Below are 15078 nucleotides of genomic sequence, written 5' to 3' on the forward strand. Positions count from 1 at the left end.
CACCAACCTAGCCACAACCTGCCACCTAGCCGCCCTCCACCGGCCATCTCATAATTTCCCCCTCATTATGATGATTTCAATCACCATAATGACTTCGTAATTTAGCTTAAGCATGAGAGGAAAAATTTGAATTCATTTGAAATTCAAATTCGAATTTCAAATTCTTTCTATATAGGGAATTCCAAATTAGGAAAGTATCAATCATGAATTCAATTTCAAAATAAATCAAATTGGATTTATTATTCCTTTTCCTAATCTTCATCGCCTATTTGGGAACTCCCATATTTCTCTCCCCAATCCCCTCCACCCCTCATGATGCCGCCGAATCCATGATGGGCTCCCCCTCATTAAATGCTCATTTAATCCCTCAACCTTACTTGAAATTTGAATTTAATTTCAAAAGATTTTCCCTCCAAATCCACTTAAGCTGAAATTAATTTCAGTTTTCCAATTCCCATCCTCTCTCCCCAATCTAAATTTCTCCATTTAATTCTCCAACATAATGTCACTAATCGCACCACAATTTCAGCCGCCACATTCCCCTATCCCTAGCCGAATTAATCACCCCTTCAAACAGAACCCGGCCATCAAGAACCTGATCCAATATGCTGTCCATCCATTCTGACCCAGGAAATACTGTCCAGAAAACTTCCAACCAGCAATTTTGCCACCACGTCACTCCCGTATACTAAATAGCAACCCTCCAAGAGCAGCCTAGGATTTCCTAGGCACTACAGTTTTTCGTTTAGGCTACCCCAAGCATCAAGATTGCTGGCCAAGATTTGCATGACTGCTGTCCAAATCAGAGTTTTGCATCTAGAGAGGACTCCACCTACTGTCCTGAAGTCCAGAAACAGGAAATTGCTGTCCTGTATTCCTGGAATCCTCGTTTTGCTGTTTTGGAGGCCTCCAATCCCATTCCAGCCAATCCAGTCGAAGGTTTTCTCTGCTCAGGAGTCCTAACCGCAGCCACATATCTTCTCTCTTTGGGTAAAGCTCTTTCCCCGACTCGTTTATCTTCGTAGTTACTCCTCAATTGTGGTCTTAGTAGAGCCATGAAGATAATGTTGACACTCCTCCGCTAAAACCTTAGTGATCTAGTGAGTAGAGTGATGGGTCCTTGAATAGCAACTATCCTCATTGTTAATTTAGGGATTTATTGTTGAAACCATTCATGTATGCAACGTTAAATTGACTTGATTGTTTTATGATCTTAACTCTTACGCGTGTGATTCAGCCTAAGCTTATTTTACCGCTCTTTGTGTTTTCTTTTGTCGTTAGAAAATTCATTGTGAAGATATTATTATTATGGCTTCTAACACTTAAGCGTGCAAACTCTTCAAGTAATTCAACTTTGCATGATCGTTCTACATCAATAGTTTAATGACTTTAATCTAAATCCTTTATTTGTTGAACCAAATTCAACAAATAATTCCATATCAAACGAAGGAATCAAACTCCTAGTTTTCTTTCATTCTTCTAACCCAAATTAGGTGAATGAATTCCTCTCTTTGGACACCCGAAAAGTTCAAAGAATCCTTGATGCGTAGGCCCAAACCTACACATCATTTTATTATGTTTGCTTAAACTAAATCTAGCAAACTAAATACCCATCATTGAACATAAAAGTTCAATGATAACCTCTCTTGAGTTGTAACCCCAAAGTTACAAATCTTTCTTAGTTATTGAGTTAAACTCAATGAGTGACTCACATTCGTTTGCCTAATCCAAATTAAGCAAATGAAACTCAACTCTTTGAATAAAAAAATTTAAGAAGATTCTCTTTTGGATTTGTAGCCTCAAAGCTACTAATCTTCCCTCACTTCTATAGGTTCCAAAGGCCTTAGAAGATGTCATATCTCAGCCCAAAAGCTATAGATTCTCTCTCCTCCAACTCCAAAGTTGTAGGGGATTTCCCCTCTCTTTAGCTCCAAAAGCTAGAGAGAGTTCTCCAATATTTAGCCCAAAAGCTACATGTTGGACACTTATTTCTTAGATCCAAATTCTAGGAGGACCCTTGGTGTGACATACCATACAAGTCTCACACACTTAGGTGCACAACCCCTTAGGCATACATGTTTGTAATAACTGAGACATTATTTACACTTCTGTTTTAATTTATATACAAGCATGAGTTGATGTGTTTTTTGGGTGCACATTAAAAAAGCATTTATTTTTCCTACGTTTCTTCTATTGCTTTGTTTGGGTGTGGCCTGGACTCTGTTGCGGTAGACTCTTAGGATAAAATAAATTTTCTACCTCTTAAAAATGTAAACAATCTAAAAATGAGATTAGGCTCCATGATTTTTCTGAATAAGAAAATTGCATGGCTCCCTTTCAAGGAGTCAAATTTTCAAAACTAAAATAAACATGCATAGCCTAACAAGTGTCTTATGTAGAAAAGCCCTCACTTAAAGACTAGATAATAAAAATCTTTCTTTTTGTGAGTCAGTATATGCATACCCACATAAATAGGCATCTTGGCCTTAAAGCCAAGCTATAAGCCCTACCTTCTAAATAAAAAAAACAACCTTCCCACTCTTCATATACATTGAGACCAAGATACATGGTTTTAAAAGCGATTAGGAGGGTTTAACGTGTAGTCCCTTCCAGGCGAGACAGTGAATCCAGAGGTCGGGCAGGCCAGCCTCTTGTGAGGTGTAATTTGTAAGTCCCTCTTGCACTCGTCAGATTTAGATTCGAGGCACTACCTATCAGTAGTCCTCACCTTAGTTTTAGGGTCAGAGGTATTGGTTGATTCCAAATCACCCTATAAGCCCTCACCTTTCGGGCAATTTCTCCAATATGTGTCGTTGGAATGTAAGCCCCAACTTTCCAATTAAAATATCAACTTAAACAAAATTAGATTTCTAAAATATAAAGCCCAACATAAGATAGTTTGAGCACCTCTGAGTTTCCCTCAGAATCAAGTGCTCCTACTTCACCTCCTTTGGCTCTCATTCCAAAATCTAATTCCTAGTTGATCACATCTTCCTTGAAATGCCTAGAGGGATAAAAGCCTTTAAGCAAAACTTACATGGATTTAAAAAACCAAACTCTAGCCAATGTTTAAAATAACTTCCAAGAAAAGAAAACTATTAGTTTAATCAAAAGTCCTTCCAAGCCAAAGCTTGTGATGTAATTAACATCCTAGGATCTAGAATAAATCCTATGGTCGGGATTCTAGGAGGATCCTAGAGTTTGGATTGGTCTAGAGATAAAATTGATTTGGGGTCAGGACTGGTCCAGGTGACCTCATACAAAAAATGAGGTCAACAAGTTGGTAGAATTTTTTTTTTTAAACCTGGTGCAATATTTAGATTTCAATTGTTACTGGGATATGCTAATTTCTTTCATGTTTTACACCTTTGTAAACCTCCATTTATAGGGCCTGTTTTCCGCTATTACAAAGCAATGAAGTATTCCACCATCCTTTCTCCTTTTCTACTTATTTCAAAATCAAAGGCAAATAAACCTTAAATTTTATCAGAGCCGAAAGGAAATAAAGCACATCAGTCCACTTTTAATCAGAAAAAAATATAATATTTGCTCAGCTACCATATATTTTCCAAGCTAGCATCAATACATGAACAGCAAGACATTATAACTCGCAAGTAAACAATGCTAAATGAAACAAAAGAGATAACACAAAATATATCTTTAACACTAAAAATTCGTACATAAATTACTATTTAAGAATCAACCTGTTCCCTTATTCTACTGATCGCATCCCTGAGGTTGGGTCTCTCTATGAACTTCTTTCTACTGGATTGACCATATATCGCACCACTATGAGAAGCAAATACAAAACTTGTTTCATCCTGCAATGTTGTAAAGCAGGTTAAATTACCACAAATGGAACCAATCTAAATCTGCTGTGTTATAGCATGCACACAATGCCTTAGTAATGCATCTCGTCATGGAACAAAACCAACTAAATCTATAAACCAGTTAATAATTTTATAGTATAATTTACAAAACCAAAATAAAATAAATTTGGAAATGCACTATTCAACCTTTCAAAGTTGATAACAATTTGGAAAAATGTTACAAAAAATGCTATAGGAACTAATAATTTTAAGGCGGAAACTTCACTGAATACTCCTCTTGTTGACTAACGAAAAAAAAATCAATAACGATAATACTGAACGGATGAAAAATAACCGCCTCTGTCGACCCCACTTAGTCAAACAACGCGTCTCTTCGGAGAGTCGATAATTCAAAACGATAAAATGATGGAATTCGAAAGAAAAAAAAAAACTTACGCCTCCATCCGTGTTGCTGTACGACTCCGACTCCGTCATTGCTGTTCGACGTCGCCCCTCCGACTCCGTCGTTGTCGTTCGAATCTGCTCCTTCGACCCCTTGATAGGTTGACATCTAGGGTTCGCCTTTCATCTTCTCTTTGCGTTATTGATGTTCGGCTATGTTGCTTCGCAGGAAGTATAGAGATTGCACGCGACGCTCCTTCGCTCCTCCCCTTGCACGTGAGCCCCTGCCGACCGTGCCCTAGCTGACCCAACCAAGAACCGACCGACCCGCCTGAGCCGCCTCCGTCACCGTCTCCGCCGCCGCCTGCCGATGCCGAGCCTGTGCGTGACATCCGCCTCGGGCTCTACCCGATTGGGCTTCCGGGTAGATGGTTTTAAAAATTGAAGATCTCACGTAGTCGATCTTAGATCATGGTGAGATGGTTTGAAATCAAAGACCCTACGCCGTCAACCTTAGGTCCGGGTAGGAAGAATTACGGCGGTGCCGTCCCGATTTCTCCCATGGTGGGGAGGAGACGCCGGGAGGCTGCCGAAATTTTTCGATAAATTATAGAACTTTTTCTGCTTAAAATAATTGGGGAGAAAGTCAAATCTAATCAGTTAAATTACTTCATCTCGATTAAAATTGAGTATTAAATTATTTAATTTGATTAATTGAAATTAATTAAGCCAAAATTAATTAATTTTGATTAATAAAATTGAGGTCCAAAGAGCTATTATTTTAAGAATTCGAGATTTTTGTTTAATTCAATCAAAAAAAAGAAGAAAGAAAGACGAGCAATAAAAGAAAGGATAGTTTTCATTAATTGACATATACAATATTGATTTTTGGAATTCTCTCAAAACTCTCAAACTCCCCAAATCACTTGTACAAATTGCTCTCAAACGACAAAACTCTCAAAACACTGATATCAAACTCAACAAGCGAACAATCTAATTCAAATCCCTGGGCAGCCTTGTTTATAAGAACTCGGTTGTAAGACCCACTACCCGGCAACTTTCGTAGGAAAGTCGTAAGCCCGACCTTAGGGGGAAATTTTAGGTAAAAATTGACCTAACTCCTAATCTCTAATTAAAACTATCCCGACCCCTTTTAATAGAAGTCGTAAGTCCGATCTTTGAGGGAAATGTTTAGGTGATAATACAACCCTAGACCCCTCACTCGGGCATCCTAGTCTAAAAGGGCTAGGTTGTAAGACCCACAACTCGGGCCACTTAGCTTAAAGTGCTAGGTCGTAAGACCAATCATTAGATAACTTCTAAGGAAGTAATAAGACCTACCCAACTAAAAATATTTGGGCTACCTTCAATGAAGGCCATAAGTCCCACTATCAGGGTAACTCCTAATTAGAGCCGTAAGCCACAAACTAAATAAATTAACGGGCAACTTCTAAGGAAGTAGTAAGCCCCAACTCAAATTAAATTTAAACTAAAATCAACATCTAACCACTTCAGTCTACTCGGGATCCCTGAGAGGAGGCAACCCATGACTGCTAATCAGATTCCCTAGACATTACGGTCAATGATTATTAGTGTTGGTAGACTGAAATACGGTATACCCGGGACGACGGAACCATGAGATCTTGATCGAGTTTACCTCCATCTTCCCATAATTGAGACTATATATATATATAATTTATTCATCGTTAATCGAGAGTTCTCTCTTACGTAGTAAGAGGGATAATTAACTATGAGTGCTTGCGCTCATAGGAAGTAAAAACCCCAGATCTATAGACCCTGACACTACCCTCAAGGGAAATCTGATTAATTTCAATCTGACATAAGGGAAATTGAATCATACAGCTGCAAAGCAGGATTCATGCATTCGTACCATTTTTCTTGAGCCAACACCTCTTTAAAGCATGCATGCGTAGCTTTGAATAATGAAGACAAAAAGATATTATAATAATGGTTAAAAGTGCAGTTGAAGACATAAAGAGTCAACCAAGGCGGGACACCAGAGCACAAAATTGAAAATCTACACTTTTTCTACAAAACAGAATTATCATAGAGTGGTACAAAAAACAGAAACAAGGTGTACCTACGCAGATGACATAACACTTATAAAAAAAACAGCTCATGTGACCGCAGCAGGAACCATGCCATGAAATTGTGCATGCTGTAAAAATTTAGGTTACTTCGAGTGCAAAGGGAATTATGTTGAGGGCAAAGGGGGAGAGAGGTACAATTCAAACGTACTAAAGGTAAGGGAATCCTACTTCTCCATTGGAAGGCATGCGAGTAAATCATTTGAGGGAGCAGCTTTCACTACTATGAGCTCTTGATTAGTCTGCCTTCTCTCACTTGTTTCAGGCGTTTGGAAAAAGGTCATCTTGCTAGATATTATAGAGATGCCATTCTTTCTCATTCATGAGATAACCTGGGTCATACCTTTAAATCAAGTTCTTTCACACCTAGAAATTAAGGGGCCACTATCCACCTTTCTTTCAACAAAAGAGGAAGATGAGAAATTTTACAATCCTATGGATTTCTCAATCTACCAAAAGAATTAAAAGAAACTTCATGCTGAGGCATTTTATTGCAGTAGAACAAGGATTTCATTATTTTTATCACATTTATCAATCCGTGTTTTTTTCTTTGTCAAATTCAAATCCACTCAAATTCTTTAATCTCTAAAACTAGATGGATTGACAATAAAAATTAGAAAATGTGATAATTGTTGACCCCAAATATATTTTGATGACAAATACGAGCGCATTATGCTAGATCGACAGTCCACTTACATGACATCGCATGAGGCGGGTCCAACGTGCCCTAACGTTACACGAAATCACCAAAATCGTTGTTTGTTTGCAATATTAATAGCACCAAGGCATTCTGAAGGTAGAAATTATCTACGAAATGCCTTTCATGCGTAACTAAATTGACTGACAAAAAAATAGCGAACTATGAGCAAGTCGATGAATTTTTTTAAATTAATATTTATTATAAAAGTTTAAATTTTAATTAAAATTAATAATATTGAAAAAATAATACTAATAAACAAAATTTAATTTGGAATCTTAGGGTACACTTGTACCTCGTAATGTTGCTACAAATAAAAGGACAACTCAATACTTTTTTTAAAGTTATTAATCATAAAATTTATTAAAATAATTAAAACCTATACCTAAGCCCTTCCTACACACAGTATTCTACACAAAACTAAAATACTTGCATTAACACAACCGCCGCCCCTAACTCCTTGCTCGCAAAACTCACCCTCTCTCAATCGAGTCTAACGACCCCCAAGCCATGCGACTCTCTACTCCAGCTACCCTTTGCGTCGCTGATAGTGTGCGACCAATCCACCTCACCACCCACTTCAGGCCGACACACGTGCCTTTCCTGTACCCAGCTCATCACAACCTAGCTAACCCACGCCATACCTTGCATGACCCTACCCTTACACGTCGATGACCCCACCGGCCATATCACCTACAACGACCGCCATCAACACCAGTTGTCAGTCGTCTGCGCAGTCAAGACCCCTCACTCTCTCCTTCCTCTTTCATCTTCCCCTTTCTACTACTTCTTCTTTCCCTATTCCCTTCCCCCCAACTCTCTTTTCATTTCATATTTAATCCTTCCTTCCCCTTTTCTCCTCCTCCATCTCTTCTTTATTTCCTCTCTATCTCTCTCTTCCTTCTCTTTCTATCTCTAAATAGAGAAAAAGAAATCTCATTCCTATTATACCCTTAAATTTTCAAAATGGTAAACTTAAATTTTTTCCCCAAAATTATATCCCAAGATACCAACTTTTATAAAAAAACAATATATATACTGAGAGAGAGAGAGAGTTCACTCGGGAAAAAATGGCGCTTCGATATGAACCCCGCTTCCTAGACTTAAGGTTCAATTGGCTTTTAATTTGATGAAATTAAATTTAATTTCATCTAATTAGGGCCCAATTTAGGTAAATTGACGCTCGACGACAATCGATTGAGTCGATCGAGCACAGTCGGGCTCGAATTGACTCAATTTGGGCTCGAATTGAAAATGTACGTAAAAAATCAACATATCATATTATATTCTTTTCTTGTGTGTTTAAACTTTATATTAGAATTATTTATCCTACTAAGCTGATATATCATTCGAAGTTAACTATGGTTTCAAAAAAATAAATGAAGCAGGTGGGGAAGTAAATAGGGGACATGTTTTTCCCTATACAATACCTTTTTAGGTGAATAAATTTGGGTGCATAAAAGATCTGTATGATGCACAACAACAAAAACACCAAGCCTCTATCCCACTTCAGGATGTGACATTCGAATTTCTATTTTAAGTTTATTTAAAATCTCTGCATTAAATTTAATGAACTCACGTAATGCATATTTAGTAAAGATTGAGATAGACTATGTTTTTTTATCATCCAATCCTGATTAGTAAAACTAATATGAGTATTAGAGAGAAATCTATCTGATTGGATTGTATGCCTCTATCATACCTTACTATTGACAGGAGGGGGCCAAAATGGGGGAATGACAGGTGCAATGATTGAGACAAACTATTGTAAGAAATCAAGAGGTTTTACAGAAATTATTTGAGCTTACCACTGAAGAAAGAAGTAATGTTTAAAGGAATCATCAAACTCCTTCAGTGCATGAGATCGGCTACCAAATCTCCTTTCGGAACAAAATTTCAGCACAGAAGTATTTAAATAGTTTACAATAATTCCAAAATGAATGAATGAAAAGGGAGATGCAGTTAAGCGTGGGTCAGCCAAGTATGCAGCTATGGAGGAGGTACTTACCCATCGTATAACTACATATCTAAATGTGTGATGGCCAACCAAGAAGTTTTGGAAATTGAATATTTGATTAAAATTAAATCAAATTAATGATCTTGAATAGCATTCCCTCCATTTTGAAAATTCAAACTTAAATAATTCAATTTTTAATTTCAAAAATTCAAAATTTTAAAATTTGTAAATATTAAAAAAATTGCAATTATATAATCTTATACAATGAGCATACAACATCTAAAAGTGCAAATTCTAATTAAATTCTTCATTGTGTTCCATATAATGGGCCTTTGATCAGAAGCAACTTCTTTCTTGATCTGGTCTTTTGTGTTTAGTCCGGATCTTCATCCTTTGTCCTTCTTATGCCACGTTATACGTTTTGTTCAATTATATTTTTCCACAAATAAACATGTGGCTAGATTAAAACAACGGTTTTCTCCATCTATGGCAATATGAAGGACAATATAGTACCAAAAATTTTCCAAGATGTAAGCTTTCCCAAGATGTAAGCATGTATATATACAAATTTAATAGTTAATTAACATCCAATTAAATGTTTTACTGTAATAAATTATTAAATATTGATTAATGTAGCTGAATCAGAAACTAATTAAGTGAATGTTATAGCAATTCCACTTAAACTGGCATGCATAAGGCTGATGGAATCCTATGGCTGGCAACAACTGAAATGTTTAGTGGACTTAGGAATGCTATTATAATATTAATAATGGAAGGGTAGTACAACTCATGGTTTAAAATTGCGCAATATGAGCCTCGCCTTGAGGCCCGCCTTTGCGCAATTTCAGTGAAAAGCGCCTTGAGGCTTACGCCTCAAGTTTTTTTTATGAGGCTAGCGCCTCAACTTAGTTGAGGCCCGCCTTAAGGCGCGCCTCGCCTCACTGGCTTGAGGCTTACGCCTCACCCAATATATATTAAAACTTACATAAATCCTGAAGTAAAGCCGCAAACAAATCACACTTTGTGTACCCCCTAGTCGCAGCAACTTCCTCTCAACTTCCTTAACCTCTAACCCGTCGCCATTTTTTAATATATTATTTGAGTATTATATAAAAATTTACTTTTAACATTTATTTGCACTTAACACAATTTTTTTATTATAAGAATTTTAAACATTGGTACAACTTATATAATAAGATGAGTTATGTTAAGGCATTAGCATTTCCTTCTTCCCCTCCCACCCGTTAAACTTCCTTCTGCATTCGAACAAAGAGCAGGAATTGGGGCTGCTGATGATGCTAGCTGCCGTTGTGGTTGCTGGAATTTGAAATTACTGAGGGCGGCTGGTGATGCTAGCTCTGCTGTAGTTGCTGAAATATGCTGAAATTAGTGTGCACTGTTGCTGAAATATGCTGAAATTAGTGTGTACTGAAATTAATTGCTGTTATTCAGAAAGCAATAGCAAAATAAAGGAATTTCTGAATGCCGAATGCTGCTATTTGCTGAAATTCTTGTGTGCTGAAACCAGTTTGCTGAATTTAGTAGAAAAAGGAAGGAAGGAGAAGAGGGTGATAAGGGAGGAAAAAAGAAAAGACTTTGGGTTGAAGGAGGAAGAGTGCTTTTGAGGTAAATATGTAAGATTTATATATATATAGCCTGAATTTGTGGTAGAATGTATATGAAAGGAAAATGTTTATGTTTAAGTTGTTTATAAATGGAAAAGAGGTCAGGTTTTCAGAGAGAATCACCCGACTACCCTAGAGGACGAGGTGAGATGCCAAAACTTCGGTATATGAAATAATAACACTTTTTATAATTGTAACCACTTTTTTATATGTTTGCGATAGCATTATTTCTAGTTTTATTATGTATTTCATAACTGGTTCATCGAGTATTTATTTCACTAACAATTTTGATTATTATAAAAATGTGATACATATTAAAAGGGTATATGAAAAGGCTAATGAGATAGTCATATATAGGGGATAAGCTCGCACAAGTAAAGGTGAACAATCTGCCAAGGTAAGCTTTAGGAAAGTCATATGGGAGATACCCTACGTTCTCTCAATTCTAAAAGTTGAGAATTCGGATCCAACCTTAAATGAGAATAGAGGCCTTCAATTCTAAAATTTGGGAATACGGATCCAACCTTGAATTTGAGAGCTAAGAGTATGCAAAAGCCTACAGTCATCATATGACTTGCCTAATATATTGAACAGTAAACATAAAAGGAAACGTGAAAAATTAAATATACATTGATGTTTTGTACAGCTTATGATTATTATAGAAATCCCCATATGATTTTCAATTAACTGCAAAATGTTTCTTATTTCTTATACATTGCTTGTATATTACATTGAGCTCTAGCTCAATTGTATTGGTTGTATTGCAGGAAAATAGGAGCCAGTGAGGCTCTAGGCATGAGGGTTGCCTACATGTTTTATGTGCATACGTTTTAGATGTACGTAGGTCAGAGTAGAAGCTATACAAGCAAACTTTTGGGTATGTAAATATTATTGAAGTTTAGTAAGCGCTGTATTTTTTTTAATGTGATTTAAATATGCTTTCAGTTATGCAATATTGATGCCAATTAAGAATTGAAAAACTTGTTATGTGGGATAGTCTGGATAGGCTATTTTCTACTTACATGATCCTAATAGAAGTATTTCAAGATGGGTTTTAGTAAGAGATGTGTCTCTCCAGATTCTCCCTCTCTGTTACACTCTAAGTTGTTCTAGGAGAGGTTAAAATGGGAAGCATGATATGCATACATCTCCTTTGTAGTCAAGATGTTAAACCACTGCACCTTATTATTATACATTCCATCATCATCATCATCACACCACATGCTTCAACATAACTATTAGGAATAAGCTAATAGCATGACAAATGTTTGCGCAAAGTGAAAATAAGCCTCGATATAGAAGTAGTGATCTACACTTTATATTTTAATTAGTTTCTACAATCAAAATTAAATTTATAATACATGATAATTTCCAATTACTTTAAAAGATAGAAGCAAATGTCAAATAAACTATTTATCTATTTTTGCGTCATGGAGAACAACAAGAGAAAATAGGTCTATTTGAAAATGATGCTCATCTGAAATGAATAGCAGCTTTAAGAATCACCCCACAAAAACTATAAAAAACGTAGTAGTACAAAGGTATGAAGGGTATATACCATGTATGCACACTGAGCCTTGAGAGCATGCAGGAAAACATTCACTTCAACTGTCAAACTTTGCTTTGGGGGAGGTCCACTTTGGCAAATATCGCATCTACATAAAAATATCTTTAATAAAATAAACGTAAACAGTACAAACGAAAGAAGATTATTAGAAAGTCAGATTAAAAAAAAATCATGCCAAGAGTAGATCAGCCTCTTCTGTCAATATAGAACCAAGAAAAACAAGCAATTAACAATCAATATTGGCTAACTTGTCAAGAGTTAACCCTACATGCCCAAGCATCGTTATGAGTACTAGAACACACAGCAGCAGGTGGAGTTTCAAGAAAGGTGATGACAACCATGGGTTCTCTTGCCAGTGGATTGGCAACTACAATATGGCAACAGCAGCTTGATAAGATACTGCAACTCCATTTTGTTCAGCTAGCTTACTCCTAATTTGATTCAAATATGCATGGCTGTCACGACCCGGCCCGGTGAGCTCGCATAGACGAGACGGGAACGGATTGTCGGACGGTATATCAAATTTTTATTCCTTAAAACTAACTCAATAAATTTGAAAGAGCCACTAAACTTCAAAATATCTATAAACTGATATAATAAACATAGATATCTTTCTTCTTGAGCCCCACTTCTACGGTATACATTTTCACCCATTCTACTCAATTGATTAACTTAAACATACCTGAAAGATTGTAACAACTAACAGTAAGCCAATGCTTAGTAAGTAAAATACGATTTTAAACTACAATAATTAAGGCAAAATGAACAAAATGCTCGATGCCACATTTCATTTAAAACATAACATAAATTGATTTTCTAATAACATATCTTTTGAACATATATTCAATCCATAAACTTATATTACGCATATTCATTTTCATTCATCATATTGATATTCATATCATTCATAACTTTTTCATTTTCGTATATTTTACAACCGTCACAGGAGCCACCGTCTAGTACCATAAAGGTGCTCCTTTATCATTTCCTTTTTCATATCATTTACCATTTTAACGTGCACGAGTACAACGTCCCCAGCTAGTACCATAAAAAGGTGAGCTCCATCAATTTAGCATGTACAAACAATCACTCAGTATAACAATCATATCATCTCATTTCTATAACATATAAACTTGTCATAAGATGTAGCATATAAAATTTCATGATCAACCATTAGACAAGAGTAAAGATTCTATAAACATGTTTGGTCTATCAAATCATATAACTTGAGAGAAACAAAAGTCATTACTATAAATAAAGAACCATGTATACTTATAGAATTTAGGAAATTGATTCTCTTCGCTAATCCTCTTTCCTTTGAGGTCACCTCAAAATACCTATAAGAATTAATTTCTCCTTCAAAAATCTACAAAATAAATTTAAAATAAAATCTTCTCTTTCTAAACCACCCTAGACTCTCTCTCTCCCTCTCCCTCTCTCCAAATGATCACATAAAGCAAGTATATATTTTAAAAATTCATATTTTTGTATAATTACATATTTCATCCAAATTAACCCTTTACCCTAACCTAAAATTATTTAAAATAATTTCTATTTTCGGATTTAACCTAAAACCTTAATTTTGGAAAACCTATTTTCATTAATATGCTTACTTTTGCATGCTAAAACTTCTCATTCATTAAAATAATAATAATGGAAAACTAAATTTCGGATTTAAATTAAATTAAAATTACAAAAATGACATTTTGTATAAAAACCTTAATTTATATTTTTAGAAACCTTCCTATAATCGTTTGAAACATCGCTTCTCAGGAAATTTCTTAAATTTTCAAAAATATGAAAAAGCCCTAATTTTTCTAACTCCACACTTTGAAGAAAAACTCCATTTCCAAGCATAAAAGTACCTCCTAAACCTTCCCTAACATTTCTCCTAAGTTTCTCTAAAAATTTCTAAGTTTCTTCACAAACCCTAAAATTTTCTCCTCCAATAATCTAAGAGGAAAAAGAAGATTTTCAAGTTTAGAAACACACCTAAGTGCACCTTAGAGTTTCCCCTACAATTTTCTTCCAAGAACCTTGCCGAAGAAGTCGTCGGAGCCGCTGCCCGTCGCCCCTGAGAAGCCAACTACATGAGACCTTTGGAGGAAGACCAAGCAACCAAGTTACTTGGGAGGAGTTTGTGAAAGCATTTAGAGACTGGTATGTACCCATGTCAGCTAGACGACATATGCAAGATAAATTCAGCAGATTGGTGCAAGGTGATAGAACAATTACTCAGTATGAGACTAAGTTCACTAGACTTTCCAGATATGCCTCACATATGATACCCAATGTAGAAGAGAAATAACATCGTTTCTTATCTGGTTTGAAGGATGTCATTAGACAACCTTTAATTCCTTTTGACATTGAGGATTATTCTACTCTGGTAGAGAGGGGCCGAAGGATTGAATTAGATTTGCAAGCTACTCAGAGAATAAGGGATTAACATAAAAGGAGAAGCTTTGATGAGAATATACAAAGCAAACTGATTGGAGGATCAAATGAGAAGATACCAAAGTTTAGTCCTAGTGGAGTCAGTGGTGCAACTGTAAGTAAAGTCACGGAACCTTGTGCTAAGTGTGACAGATTACATAAAAGTGAATGTTTGATTGGTTCAAACACTTGTTATTGGTGTCATCAGTCTAGACATATAGCAAAATATTGTCCTGCTTTGATTCAAAAGACTTTAGGAGAAATGAGATCAAATGAAGCACCTTCACAGAGGAATTATGAAAAAATCAAGATGATAGAACCATCAGTTACAGGTTCAATGCAAAATCAATCCAGGAAGAATGTTCGACCACGAGTTTACACTTTGACTCAGTAGGAGCCCAATGAATCAGTAGATGCTGACAATGATAATTGAGATTGCTTTATTGTTTATTTTTGTGACTTGAAATGTTAAATCTGATG

The 15078-nt window shown here is 35.9% G+C and overlaps 1 protein-coding gene across 3 annotated transcripts in view; it reads right to left on the reverse strand.

Moving 5' to 3' along the window:
* The window catches only part of LOC110100075 (ATP-dependent DNA helicase Q-like SIM), a 60280-nt gene that overhangs the window by 28940 nt on the left and 16262 nt on the right, over positions 1-15078 (reverse strand). For 2 of the 3 annotated variants that reach the window (XM_028694745.1, XM_028694746.1), the window contains exons 5-6: positions 12157-12253; positions 3705-3821 (exon numbers count right to left, since the gene is read on the reverse strand). In XM_028694745.1, coding sequence (XP_028550578.1) covers positions 3705-3821; positions 12157-12253 — 214 coding nt within the window. The remainder of the gene's footprint in view (positions 1-3704; positions 3822-12156; positions 12254-15078) is intronic. The other variant, XM_028694747.1, reaches the window with a different exon arrangement.

The sequence above is a fragment of the Dendrobium catenatum genome, unplaced genomic scaffold, assembly GCF_001605985.2.
Source record: "Dendrobium catenatum unplaced genomic scaffold, ASM160598v2 fragScaff_scaffold_542, whole genome shotgun sequence".
Lineage (NCBI taxonomy): Eukaryota > Viridiplantae > Streptophyta > Magnoliopsida > Asparagales > Orchidaceae > Dendrobium > Dendrobium catenatum.